Source organism: Haplochromis burtoni, unplaced genomic scaffold, assembly GCF_018398535.1.
Source record: "Haplochromis burtoni strain Fernald_Lab_line unplaced genomic scaffold, NCSU_Asbu1 Contig_195, whole genome shotgun sequence".
Taxonomy (NCBI): Eukaryota; Metazoa; Chordata; class Actinopteri; order Cichliformes; family Cichlidae; genus Haplochromis; species Haplochromis burtoni.
Genome location: NW_024582556.1, coordinates 898,196 through 912,103, shown reverse-complemented (window position 1 = coordinate 912,103; position 13,908 = coordinate 898,196). Strand labels below are relative to the sequence as shown.

The 13,908-nt window shown below is 40.5% G+C and overlaps 2 protein-coding genes across 2 annotated transcripts in view; both read left to right on the top strand.

The window, feature by feature from the left end:
- The window catches only part of pla2r1 (phospholipase A2 receptor 1), a 28,928-nt gene extending 18,984 nt beyond the window's left edge, over positions 1–9,944 (top strand). Inside the window, exons 21-30 of the mRNA XM_005935250.3 lie at positions 1,062–1,179; positions 1,297–1,436; positions 2,205–2,346; positions 2,531–2,766; positions 5,087–5,279; positions 5,405–5,539; positions 6,493–6,615; positions 6,691–6,867; positions 8,770–8,805; positions 9,047–9,944. Coding sequence (XP_005935312.1) covers positions 1,062–1,179; positions 1,297–1,436; positions 2,205–2,346; positions 2,531–2,766; positions 5,087–5,279; positions 5,405–5,539; positions 6,493–6,615; positions 6,691–6,867; positions 8,770–8,805; positions 9,047–9,264 — 1,518 coding nt within the window. The 3' untranslated portion in view covers positions 9,265–9,944. The remainder of the gene's footprint in view (positions 1–1,061; positions 1,180–1,296; positions 1,437–2,204; positions 2,347–2,530; positions 2,767–5,086; positions 5,280–5,404; positions 5,540–6,492; positions 6,616–6,690; positions 6,868–8,769; positions 8,806–9,046) is intronic.
- Positions 9,945–11,217: 1,273 nt separating this feature from the next.
- Positions 11,218–13,908, top strand: part of ly75 (lymphocyte antigen 75) — a gene marked incomplete in the record, with an annotated part of 27,209 nt that continues 24,518 nt past the window's right edge. The window contains 2 exon segments of the mRNA XM_005935253.3: positions 11,218–11,554; positions 12,930–13,301. Coding sequence (XP_005935315.1) covers positions 11,458–11,554; positions 12,930–13,301 — 469 coding nt within the window.

Genomic DNA, 13,908 nt, shown 5'->3' with positions numbered 1-13,908 from the left:
CCACCCCCCACCCTGACAGCACTCGAGCTGCATCAACCTCACAAGAACCAGCACATGCTCACATGAAGCAATATCAATCGATGATGAATGATTGTTTAAATTGTGGATTTTTTGGCATCATCGAAACGATTATTTTGAAATAAATGCAATAGGAAAAATTCTGGTAAAGACTTGACACAGGAGCTGAGAGATGCATCTGACCCTTCAGTTCATCCATCTACTTTTCACTGAAGCTTCAGCAGAAATGTTATCAGTGGAAGGGTGGCTGTCAAGAAGCCATTCCTAAGGAAGGGAAACATGGAGAAAAGGCTGAGGTATGCCAGATTACACAAGAACTGGACTGATGAAGTGAATCCAAATTTCAGTGTTTACACAGAAGATCAGGAGAGGTACAACATCTGTAACATCTGGTGGCATCTGTAAAACACGGTGGAGACTCTATTGTGGTTTGGGACTGGATTTCAGACGGGGATGTTGGGAATGTTGTCAAAATTAATGCAATTATGAAGGCAGAAAAGTAGCGTTGGAGTTTGATCCAACATCTAATGCCATCTGGAAAGTATCTAATTGTTGTCTTTCTTATTTTTTTTGCCTTATATGCTGTAATTCCATGTATGTTTATGCATTTAAAAAATTGCTGCAATTATTTCCTACTTTCCTCGAAAACTCCAAAAAAATGAGAGGTGGCTTAAGACTTTTGCACAGTACTAGAAGGGAGAGAAACACGATAATAAAAAAGAGACTCAACCTTTTGGTTCATAGTTAATGGGGCTTGAACTCCTTAGTCAGAGAAACCTTAACTGCTTTCAAAATACAACAGAGACGCTGTCATTTCCTCGTGTAACGCGACCATATTTCTCTCAAATTGAATCAAGAAGCAGAGCTCTTGTTGCTGAAACTTTCCCTTTTTGTTAACCAGTAACATTGTGGTTACATTACCTCCTCCCTCCTACATGCTTTGACTTCTGTATCTTTGAGTCGTGCACACTCCAAACAACAGTCCTGTCAGTGATCTGGGATTTGCATTCATGTTTTGTGTGTGTGGTTGTGTGTGTTGGCAGTGTCTCCTGCTTCACCTCCCTACCAGTCCAAAAGAGGGAAAGAGTTGGAAAGATGCCCAGTCCATCTGCTCTTCTTTTCAAGGCTCGCTAGTTGCCATAGAAGATGAGATTGAACAAGGTAGAGTCTTAGTGAACTGCACAACCATGCGTCAATGATTCGCTGCACAATCACTGCCTGAGAAGACAAACAGCTTTATTTCCACTTTTTTTTCCTGTCATGTCATCATTTCTGTAGCCTTCATCACCATGTTTCTCCAGGGAAGCGCTGTAGGTGTGTGGATTGGGTTGCGAGATGAGGACACCATGAAATGGACCAATGGGAGGCCAGTCAGCTACACCAACTGGTCTCCAGTAGAACCAAAGAACCCTCTCAATGTAAGCTGTAGAAAATACCTGAAGTTCACTTTATTAACTGCTAGAACTGCTAGCATATTCTTAATATATGAGCTTGTGACTGTGTGAATATGTAGGAAGTACCTTGCTTTTTGTCCTGTGAGAGCTTAGTACATCCAAGTTACAGTCATTTTATATTAGATAAGGAGAAATAGCACCTCCCACTGCTGTAAAACTGGCCCTTCCAGTGCAGAGATTTGAAGGAAGGCACAGATGATTTGGGCATGTGCAGAGGAAGGATAGCGGAGAAAGGATGTTGAATATGGAGCTGCCAGCCATTAGGAAAGGAGGAAAACCACAGAAAAGAGCAATAGATGTAGTGAAAGAAGACGTGTAGACTGCTGGTCTGATAGAGGAGGATGAGGGGAAAGAGTGAGATGATGGCAGCCCTAAAGGGAGCAGCCAGAAGAAGAATACAAAAAAAAAGAATAATTCATTAAAGCTGTGCAAAATGTATTCGTTCATCTCATTACTTTAGCTTTAGACACTTGGAGTATGAATAAAGTTGATTTGATTGCAGTTTTTGGGCTCAAGTCGTGACATTTTCATAGTTTAAGTCTAAAATTTTGTTTGACTTTATTAAATATACTAAAGTTATCGTATTAAAGAAAATCAGGTGATTCTGGGGCAGTCAACTGGGAGGTAGTGATTCATTGTTCCTGAAACGAGCTTGTCGTGAACAGAGGTGACACATGCTAATAAATGTGCTATTGTCAGTAGTTCTTTAGTAGTGGTTCTTTATGTTTTCAGGAAGACACGTGGTTCCAAGGATATACTGATGAGCCTCTGTGTACTGTCCTGTCCAACAACCACAACTTCCACCTGACGGGGAAGTGGTACGACGAGAAGTGCAGCGAGAGCGGGTATGGCTTTGTATGTCAGAAACCTCAAGGTAAGGCTCCCTCAGGATCTCTATCTTTGGTTTTTGGTTTTTTGCTCTGAAGGTTTGGATGGATGGATGGATGGATGGATGGATGGCAAAGCTAATTAGCGATTTACCATTAGCTGTGTATGAACTAATCCATCATGCTGAACCTTGAGTTCCCCCCACACTCCTCCCTGCTTTCTTGTCACAGATCCATCCAAACGCCCCACCCACTCGTATCACCACCTTCTCCCAGAAATTATTGAGTACAGGAACCGCAACTACAAAGTTGTGACTGGCAACCTGAGCTGGTACGACGCGATGAATAAATGCAAAGGCCATGATTCTGACCTTGTGAGCGTTACAGATGCCTACCACCAGGCTTTCCTTACTTTCCTTGTCAATAGATTGGGAGCGCCGCACTGGATTGGACTGTACAGTGTAGACGTATGTACCTTCTATCCTCTTATCTGTTATGTACTGTATACCTCTGTAGTGTGTTTGTGTGAGATATTACTGTGTGTATCTTTAAACAAATTCTTTTTGGACATACACAGACTGCTTCCGATACCTAAACGGCTTTCTTGGTTATGTGCGCCTGGTTAGCCTAAAGGCTAAATCACAATCACCAGGAGGTTTTTGTCAGCTGTTTGGGGAATACACATTTTTCCCTAGCAACTAGATTGTCACACAGCAGTCTCTAGGCCTGTATGACTGGGGCCATCTTCACGTGATCCTACACACATCACACATCAAGTTAGCGCCACATGGTTAGTGGTCACGTGTCTGCAAAACCTCAGTGTGAAGAGTTCAGAGTTATGCAGTACATTTTTTGTTAAAAAGCATTTCTACCAAGCTCCTGTCTTCAGATTTAACGCATTCAATTTAATTGTTATTAAGAAGGAAAACTTCAAAGATTTAACTTCAATTAACTTACATTTGTTGTTTTTTGGTGGTTTTTTTTTTTTAAATGTTATTATCTTTTCCAGCAAAGCTCACTTTGTCCTTGCACACTTTGTTTTTTTGCAGAAAAGTCCACTTGTTTGGACAAGACTAAAAGGTTACAGATCATTAAGCATGCAGATGAAAATGTTGCAAGTTGTGAAAGCAACAGTGAGAATGAAATACTGAACGAAACGATCAGTATTAACCTCAAAGCACAACCACATATGATGACACAAAATGACAGCACATCCTTATTGCTGCACACTAACAGAATAATAAGCAATAAACCGAAGACATTACACCAGACGAAGCACTCAGAGTGCAAACCTTTCTCAAGGCAGCTCACTCAGTGGACAGTATTTGCTTTTAAGTAAACAGTATTTGTTTTTGTACATATATATATATTCACCTTGTTTTCCTTGCTCCTTTTAAATGTACTTTAAGATCTTTGTAGTCCAGAAAAAATAAAGCATCTTGGGATCTGCTTGAAAGAAAGGCAGACATGAAATGCAAAAGTGATATCAGACATCAAATATAACATGATATTTGAAGGAAAACAAAAACGTGATACTTAGAATCCCCATACATTATTCTCTGTATGCCTCTATGTTGTCGGTACAAACATTGGCAGTAAGAAACAGTCTTAAATAGCTCCATAAAGCTGTTGATCTGTTGATCTCAAAGAGAGGTCAGAGGTCAAGTGTGACATGACATTTTAAATCTTTATGCACTACTTTCTATATGTTACACACAACACACTTATAAGGCTTTTTGTGAGTTTTAAAGAAATCATTAAGTTGGCCTTGAAGACTTCGGTGGATGGAAGCCAACCTTTAATAGCTTCTTAACATGAACCCACACTACATACCTTTTAGCAGAATGCATTAAAAACTTTTCAAACCGTTATGTTTACAACCAGAATGAGCCTCACACATGTAAACACAACCAAAAAAATATATCCTCCTTGGTGTATATATAGTGTACTGCTGTCACACAGTTGAGATAGCATTGTGTGCCAACTTCCTACTTTCTAACAGTCTGAACAATCAGATTAAAGGGACCTGTTTCAGTGTCATGGGATCTGATTTGTGACTCCTGATAGGTGAGGCTGTGGACTTCTGCTGACAAAGGGAAGTGATATTTAGACGTTTCTGGGTGTGTGGGATTTAGCGGAGTTGAAGCAAAAGCATTTGATTATCGTTTACTAGAGGACGTCACTCTAGTTGATATCACTGTCTTATTCCTTAGTGAGACTTCTGTTGGCGTGTTGCCCATGTAGAGATCTCGTGGGCACGTGTTTTCCCGTCAGTCTTCCTAGCCACTGTAAAATATCGTGAGCATCGAGACAAATGAACACAGTGTGTGTGAGGAGCCGATTTCCTCTATTATATGTATTTTATTACTCATGTTAAAGATGAGCCAGCTACTCATTTTTATTGTAGGGTCTGCCTTACAGTATAAAGCGCCTTCAAGCGCCTGTTGTTGTGATTTGGTGTTGTATAAAGAAATTGAATTAAATTCAATTAGCAAATTTTAGTCAGTAATACATTGACCAGTAGCTAGATGCTTCCTCAGAAACATATATCTCCTTAAATAAAGTTTTTTGATTTTTAAATATATAACACAACAGATGGTTTTATGCAGTAAAATATAGAATAAAATGGGTGTTGGGCTGAAGAAATACACCTGACACACTGGTAGAAAGCCAGCGCTAATGACAGTTTATCCACGCGAGCGTCAGCACTGATTGCAGGAACATTTTGGTTGCTTCTTATTTAAAGTTAAGTCATGACTGACACTTTGTGACTGTGCTTCCTTACAGAGCGGCATCAATTATCAGTGGTCGGATGGCAGCGACACAGTGTACACGCACTGGGACGCAGCCGACGACGATGACGACTTTGAGACCGGCGAGTGCGTGTACATGGACGTGAATGGAGGCTGGCGGCGAGCTGACTGTGAAACACTGCTGCCAGGAGCCCTGTGCCATGTTCCCCAAAGTCCCTCCAAGCCAAGTCGGTGCTACTTCAGTGAAAATCCGTGCACCCGACATTGCATCTATTCAGCTTTTGGTTTCTGTAGTTCACAGCGGAATGTGTGAAAATACCCATTTCCTGCCTTCTCCTGCTGTCCCTCGCAGGCAATAAACCGTTAACCGCGAATGTGATGGCGTGTCCCTCCACATGGGTGAAATTTGGACATGGTTGTTACAGCTTTGAGTCCGTGGCGGAGAAACGTAGTTTTGAGAAGTCAAGAGAGCACTGCAGGAATAAAGGTAAGCTATTCGTCAGATATGACTTACAGTCACTACCAACGCAGCTGCTATCTGTTAATGTTTCCAGACCGATAGCTGTAAATTATCTTATTTCTCAGCTGTTTTTTCAGACTGTGACATGACGTGTTGCTTTTTGAGTTTCTTTAACCTGCTTTACTTTGTCAGACAAGTTCTATTTAAGTGATTTCTTGATTCAACAGGTCTGCCAATAATCAGGCCTGGGTGTGGCTAGTGAAATTAAGTGTGGTTAATCCCAGTTCATTCATGATTCACCAAGGAGAGGAACTACTTTTTCAAATAGGGACAAATAGATCTGAAGAGCTTTTTTCCCTTAATAACTGAAGCCATCATTTTAAAACTGCATTTTGTGTTTACTCGGGTTATCTTTCTCTAATATTAAAATGTGCTTGATTATCTGAAACATCCGAGTTTGACAAAAAATCTCGAAATCAGAAAAGGGGGAGATACTTTTTCACAGCACTGTAGGACCACATGCAGCACCTAGATTAATGAAGCTTAGCTGAACTTGGCAAGAAGTTCAGAAGCAGGATGAAACAACGGGCCTGTCTCTCTGCAAAGATAACATCCACCCACAGCAATAAAAAGTAAAGTGTAAAGTTAAGCTGCGTTTTGTTTTGTTTTTTGCGGCGGGTTATTTGTCTGGTAGTTTCTTTGATTTTTTTCCTTAAGACATCTCTTCTCGCCTGCCAACTTCACAGTTATAACAGGACAGAGCCAAGTTGTTGTTTCACCCTGCTTCCTATCTTCTATCTCTTCTAAGTCAGGCTAGCATTCTCAGCGTATCTGCTCATATATTGCATTGAAAAATGAAGGTTAAATTCAAACGTCTGCCTTTTAGTAAGAAAGCAAATAAATATTTTCGTCATATTCACATTCCTTTGCAACACTAATTATCGTGAGTGTGTCATGTTTCTGTTTTTGTCACCCACTAGTCAACACCTCCGATGTCCTGACCATTGAGGATGAGACAGAGAACCGTTTCATCATGGAGCAGCTCTGGTCATCGAGGTTCCTTCCCCAGACCTTATGGTTGGGGATGCACTTCAATGTTGACAGTAAGAGTCAGTCGCTTTTCTGTACCATCAGATAAACACAATGTCGTGTCATTAAAGTGAGGAATCTGCTTTTAGCTGACTCTATGGCCTGGGTAGATGGTTCACCAATGGAGTACACCAACTGGCCCCACAAAGGTCCAAACCCCAAGCTGCTGACTGAGGATTCCTGTGTCACTACTAGGGTAGTTGATGGTACTTGGCACTTTACACCGTGCACAGAGCGGCTTGGCTTCATCTGCAAAATCATCTCAGGTAACGTGAATCAGAGGCTCCCAAAATCTGCACCTAAGTCACAAAGAAAATAAAAGAACTGACATTATAACAAAAGTGGAGTACAGAGAAGATTAGATACAAGACATAAAAGTAAACTCCTTGTTCACTCTGCTGGAGGAAGATTTGAATCAAACTCTAAATATTATTTCTACATCTTTCAGCTCAGTGTTTTGGTTTTCCGACTGACAGCCAGTTTTCAGTGTTTTGGGTGAAAACAGTAGAGCAGCCAAACAGCTCCTTCTGAACACAAATCAAGCAAGCAACTATTTGGTGAAGTATTTTGCTTTCTCTTGGAAATCCATCCATCCATGCTCATCTGTGTTTGCAGCTCATTTTTATGCTCTCAACGTGGACAAGTCAAACTTCAAAACAGGGAAGGCAGGATAGTTTGGGATACATTGTAACACATCCATATATACACACACAGGCAGACTCTTATATATACTTTGTAGAAATATACATGTATGTGTACATATGCACATGCATATACAAAAGTGTACACATACACACACATTCACACACAAGCACACATACGTGAACATAAAATACATGATTACATATACACATGCATACATCGTCCAATGAGATAAAAGATGAGAATAGCTAAAACAGAATAAATGAGGTGTCAAAGAGATCCAAAAGCCTTTGGAAATAGATAGGTCTTTAAATTTGATTTGAAGATTTCCAAAGAGGAAGAGGATTTTTTGAAAGAGGAAAGACTGTTTCAGAGCCTAGGAGCGGCAATGGAGAAAGCCTTGTCACCTCTAGATATTAACTGGGAGAGTGGAAGCAGTAAAAACATCTGACTGGAGGAGCGCAGAGTTTGAGTGGGTAGGTGCAGGCTAAGGAGATCAGAAATCTAACCTGGAGCCAAGCTTGGTGGGCTTTAAAAACAAATAATAAAACCTTGAAATCAACTCTATATTTAACTGGCAGCCAATGTAAAGATGCGAGTATCAGAGTAATACTCTCTCTCTTTCTGGTACCCCTCAGGAGCTTTGTGGCTGCATTTTGAACAAGTTGCAGGCGGGACAGGCTTGAGTGACAGATGCCTAAATAGAGAGAGTTACAGTAGTCAAGACGTGACCATATGAAGACATGGATAACGGTTTCCAGATCTTTAGATGACAAGATATTTTTGAGTTTAGAAATGCTCCTGAGTTGGAAAAAACTGCCACAAACAACTGAGTTTATTTGTTTGTCCAGCTTGAGGGTAGAATCGAAAATGAAACCAAGATTTTTTACATGGGCGTGTACATTAGCTGAGAGTGGGCCTAAGTCCTTTCTTATGAGACTAACAGAGTCTTGCTTACTGAAAAACTCTGTCGATGTCAGAGGTCAGAGAAGGGTAGTCAGACTTGTTCAAACTTATAAAAAGGCAACAGTAAGTCAAATAACCACAGGTTACAAGCACATCTCTGAATACACAACAATGGGTTACAGCAGCAGAAGACCACACCAGGTGCCACGCCTGTCAGGCTACAGTTTGCGCAGGTTCACCAAAATTAGACGTTAGAAAATAGGAAAAATGTTGCTTGGTCTGATGACTCTCAATTTCTGCAGCAGCATTTGGATGTTGAGGTCATACCATGGACTAAACAACATAAAAGCTTAAATCCCTCCTGACTTGTATTTACTGGTTCATTGTGGTGGATTCACAGGTTTCTTTGTTTGTCTGTTTGTTTTATATATTTAGCTCTATTGAAATGGTTAGAAATCATTATTGAGACCTAAAATAAATCAAATGTTCATATTGATTCTTTTGATAATTGTTGCTGCACCGTAACATAACATTTGAAAGCATAAACTTTTCCTATTTATTGATCTTTGCTGCATATTCTCACCTGATGAGTTCAAAACGGTTGTGCATTTCTTTTCCAGATGGCAATACTGAGGTGGAAGTGAAACCGCTGAATGGTAAAGTGCATTTCAAGCTAAATAACTTAAAAACATTGAATGTTTTTCCGTAGGTTTGATATGTGTGAGGACGCTGTTTCATGTTGCAGGGCCGCGTTCAGCTGGAAGCTCAAATATGTGGCTAAACATGCTGACCGCGATTCCTGCTGCAGTGTTTAAGCCCTTTGCATGCTATTTAATAAGAGGTTCACACATTATATTTAGAGCACGACTACATAAGAGCTGCTGTTGTGCGTTTCAGGTTTGCATCACGGTGTCATCCCCGCTGCTGTGCTGGCAGCGTTGCTAATCTTTATCCTGCTGGCAGGGGTAATGTGGTTTCTGTACAAGAGGAGCTCCGGACGTTTCCAGCGGCTCCCCACGCTCGGCAGCGCTTATTTCAGGCAAACGGACTCGCAGGCTACGGAGTCAGATGGAAACGTTCTCATCGCAGACCTGGAGCCTCCCTCGGGAGAGTAGCACGAGTTGACTTGTTTCTTCCTCGAAGCCTCTGCTGTCCTCCCGTGCTCCGTCACCTTGTCACCGTCAGCTGCGGATGCCGCGCTGCACTGTAAAACTGTGATGCTGACTCCTCAGGACAGTGGTGAGATGATGACGGCAAGCAGTTTCGAGCGCGTCTCTAGTTTTCATTTACTCGCACCATTTAGGTCACCAAACACTTGCAAAGACACTTGAAGGCCACGGACTAAGAGATCACACAGACCAAGAAGGGACGCTAAAGAGCTTTGGACTTGTTTGAAGAGGTTCCGTTTGATGTCATCCGGGATTTATTCTGTTATGATTTGTAAACAGTGTTAAGGAGAATAATTTAAGACATGCTCTTGGGCTTCTTTTCAGGGCAAAAAGTCACTTTCATTGTCAAGCATGAGTACGATTCATGATAAAATATTCTTTACAATGATGCTTTGTTCATTCAGACTTCTGTTGATGGGTCTGTATGCATGGTACAGTATTTTGTCAGTATTACTTATTTTGTCATTTTTTATTCTCTCATGTGTACATGCTGTATGTTGGTCATGACCAAATAAGTACTGGGACTGAATGGATTTGCTTGGTTCTGGCTGCTGACGAAAAGAACACAGAGGTATATATGTTTTGCACAGTTTTATTTGTATTTTAATAAATCGAATTTGGTTGAATGGTTTCTGTTAGTTTCATTATTACTTACTGTACTTTCAATTTGCCTGGTGTTATTTTCTTTGCTTCATCACCTTAAACCCACACTTCCTCTTAGACGGCCAACTTAAAAGATGCCAGCAGAAACCACAGTGAGGTTGTGCATCTCGTATTTAACTATGTTTTGTCTTTTGGGCATTACTATTTTTACCAGAAAGAAATCTAAAAACTTAGACTGACGTGAGGGACAGAGATCAGAGTCCTTACATACTGCCTGGGGAATAATGTTATTGATATAGTAATGATGTAGGGCCATAAAGGTCATTGTCCTTTTTTATTATCAAAGGAAACCATTCGTGCCTATCGGTTTCCCTTGAATGTTATCTGTTATGTTTTATGATCTCACCCTGAAACAATTTCTTGATAAATTTCTTCACTGTCCTGAGGGCAAACTTTTTTCCTGACATGGTGCCCTTTAAGTAATAATTTAATAATCACCCGGTGTTTTGTTGATCTCTGTAAAACGCACAAACATCTCGGTGTGTGTGCAGTAATTATCGGTAACGAAGCTGGTGAAATAATAGAGAATAAACAGAAATGAAAGGACAGGTGATCAGCTGTTAGCTGTCACGGGACTTTCACAGTAGATGAAAAAACACCCGAAAGCCCGATTATTCAGGGAAACAACCGAGTGGGTGCGAAGTAAACCGGGTAAAATACCTTTCTGGGCAGGGTATGTGAAAGGAAGACGCCAGAAAATAACCAGAAAGTTCACGGTACTTGAGGGCGAAACCGGAAGAAGAACGTTACAACCTTCCAAATTAAAATTTAACGGTTGACTACGTCAACTTTTTTCTTTAGGTTTTTTTTTTTTTTTTTACAACACAGTAATTTAAAAATATCTGATTTTTGGCTAAGTATTTAAATTTCTAACATAATTCTGGAACATGTTTTACTCCTTTGTCCTATTTTTATTTTTTATTTAAAGTTTCTCAAATGGGATAGCCTAATATCATTTTTAAACTCGTAATTTGATATGTTTTTAAATGTAAATGTGTTCTAATATTTTTTTAATTGTATCTGATAATACTGATTTTGGTAAAAAAAAAAAAAATTAAAAAAATTCAAATTTGACTTGGGGTTTCAATTATTGCATAAAAATGGGCCTGAGCTGTAATATTTTATTTTATGTGGATGTGGTTTTGCAAATAGATTTAATATATAATTTTGACTTCTATTAGAGTCCTTCTGCATGCGCCTGTAGTGTCTGCTAGTCTGATCCATCGTGCGTAGCAGCTATTTATTTCATAACGCTCTCCCTCTGAAAGGTTTCTCGTTGCTGTTGTTTTATTCGTTAAGCGGAAGTTTGTTGCTAAATTGACTTGGACTCAGTGGATGACAAGACTTTCAACTGGGAGAACTGGGTGGCGTCGGCGATCACTTTCGCTTTGGAGCTCAGTTATCAACCGGCCTAAACTAAGTGCGCCACGCTCAGAGGAGGCTTTATGATTATAACAGAAAGACTCGGTCGTGACCATGCCGAGTCTATCCAGAGCGCCTCTTTGTCTTTGTTTGTTGATATTGTTGGAGGCAGCTGTTCACTGGGGAACTGGTTCACCAGCTGCAGGTTTAGGTGAGTAGATCCGACACTTTGCTTTCATTTCTGTTCACTTGTCACACTCTCATTAAAGTCGCGTCTTCATTCCTCACTTGGCGCAAAGGAGCAAAAACTTCTCCCATAAAAGCGCGAACCTAATTTTTAGGATGCGAAACACTTTTAACTGACAAGATTTTGGATTGAGATACAAACTCGGCGTTTGCTTATCTAGATGAATGCTTGTTTATTATTATTATTTTTACTTTGTTTGCTTGTTTTGTTTTTTGTTGTTTTCTTGCCCCCCAGTGTTATGTCTGACAGGTCAAAGAAATCGCTAACTCATCCTTCCCTCCCTCCCGAGCAGCTCCGTAGAGCCAAAATATCGGCATATTACTGCCGTGACACCAAGTCGAAACTGTACTCTGATAGTATTCCTGCTCAGTTGTTCTTTAGCTTCAGCCTGTAAACATTTACCCAGATCACCTTGTCCCCGCCTACTGTCCTCTTTTATAGTTCCCCTCTCTCAGCATAAATATGAAACTCTTTTATGAAGTCAAATGAATAATTCTCGGTGCGGGGATATTTGTGTATATATATTTATTATGTATTCATTTAAACGAGTAGTTTCACTCTAATAGAGCTGTATTGGTATACATTTACACTGCATATATAATTTTTTTTAAATAGCATTTTTTTATGTGTCAGTCTCAGATCTCTAAGTGGTGCGTGCCCACATTAATCATGGAAACAAGGTCAAAGTTTGAAACGGTGAGGTCTGCCTGTGTGCAATTAAAACCTGTGAGCTAAAGTGTCACGCTTCAGACTGGTTCAAAGGCTTGGTCTCCTTTGAAAAAGAGATGTTAATCTCGAGGGACGTCCCGATTAAATAAATGAATAAATAATAAAGTTTTTGTTACAGCTGTTAAAATTTAGTGAGACACAATGAACATGTAAGTTAACTTCCATGCAAGGAATGGAATCCAACTCGTTAAAGGTGCTTTCCGGACCTTTTTTTTTACAAGTGTCAGCCAATCAGAATAAAGTTGGCTTAGAGAGGCTTCAGGTTTTATTTTGTGCTGAGTCATGCAAAGCTACTCTAGAATTAAGTTCAAAAATGAGGATAAAGAGCTGCAAACATCTTCACTTTAATTATGTCTGAGAACTGGTGACAGTGTGGGAACACAGTAGCGATGAGGGGCAGCCGATCAGAGCAAGGCTGCCTTAAAGGGAGTTGAGGGGGCGTTGAAATGGATTGTTTGAGAAGTGGAATGAACTCAGAGGAAGATAAATGATGATTATTTTTGAACTGTGGCTCATGCCAAGCTACTCTAGCACCGTCTGGGGATTAAAAGTGCAAAGCTAAGCGTAATAAGTCCCCTTTAAACTTGTGTTTTCTGTCCTGTCATCACAGATGAGGATGCTTTCACCATTCAGCACCAGAGCACAGGGAAATGCCTGAGTGCATGGGGTTCAGCAAACCTGAGCCTCGCCACCTGCAACTCAAACAGCAAGTCCCAACAGTGGAAGTGGGGTTCAGGTCAACGGCTCTTCCATGTGGGAACATCGCTCTGCATGGCGCTGGACGTCAATTCCAAGATGTTGACTATGTTCGACTGTGGCTCCAACATCCTGCTATGGTGGAGCTGTTTGGATGGAGTTGTTTACACCGTTTATCAGATGGGCCTGGCGGTCAACAACGGCAAAGTAGCGCTCAGTCGGGAAACTAATGACACTTGGGTAAGAGGAGAATCCCAAGACAACATCTGTCAGAGGCCATACCGCGGTAAGTGTGGATTCCTTTCTCTTATCTAAGAGACAGAATTGCTTACATGGACTGGCTGTTTTCTTTTCTTTCTTTCTTTTTTCTGAATAGTGCTTCAGGAAATAATTTGTCAAGAAATTAGTTAAAGTCAGCTTGTGCTTCTGTTGTGTTCACTTCTTGAACTAAATGTGAAGACAGTCCAGGCTTGTAACACATTACACCTCTGGCTCTTGTGTCACCTGACCATATAAATTCTGGTCCCTTTTAAACACACCCTGTCAGCTTAATTGTTGTCAGGCCTCTCAGTTATTGCTTCTTTGCACTGGGCAACAACACAGGGTGTCAAATTCCAGGTGTTAAACTTGCTCTGAAAACGTAGAGTCTGCCTGTTCCGTTTCTTTTGTTTGTCGTTGTGGTCGTGCAATCGTCTGCAGCATGTCTGCAAGGTGCAAAGGCTCCGTAACGCAGACTTTTACTTTCTTTTCTGCGTTCATTCCTGTTTTGATACACATTCCACCGAACACTTCAAGGTTAAAGAAATATTCAGGTAGTGACCGAATGTTTGGCCATAACATTTTAAATAACTGTGTGTTATTAAAACAGTTTAAGCTCTTTTTTTTTTTTTTTT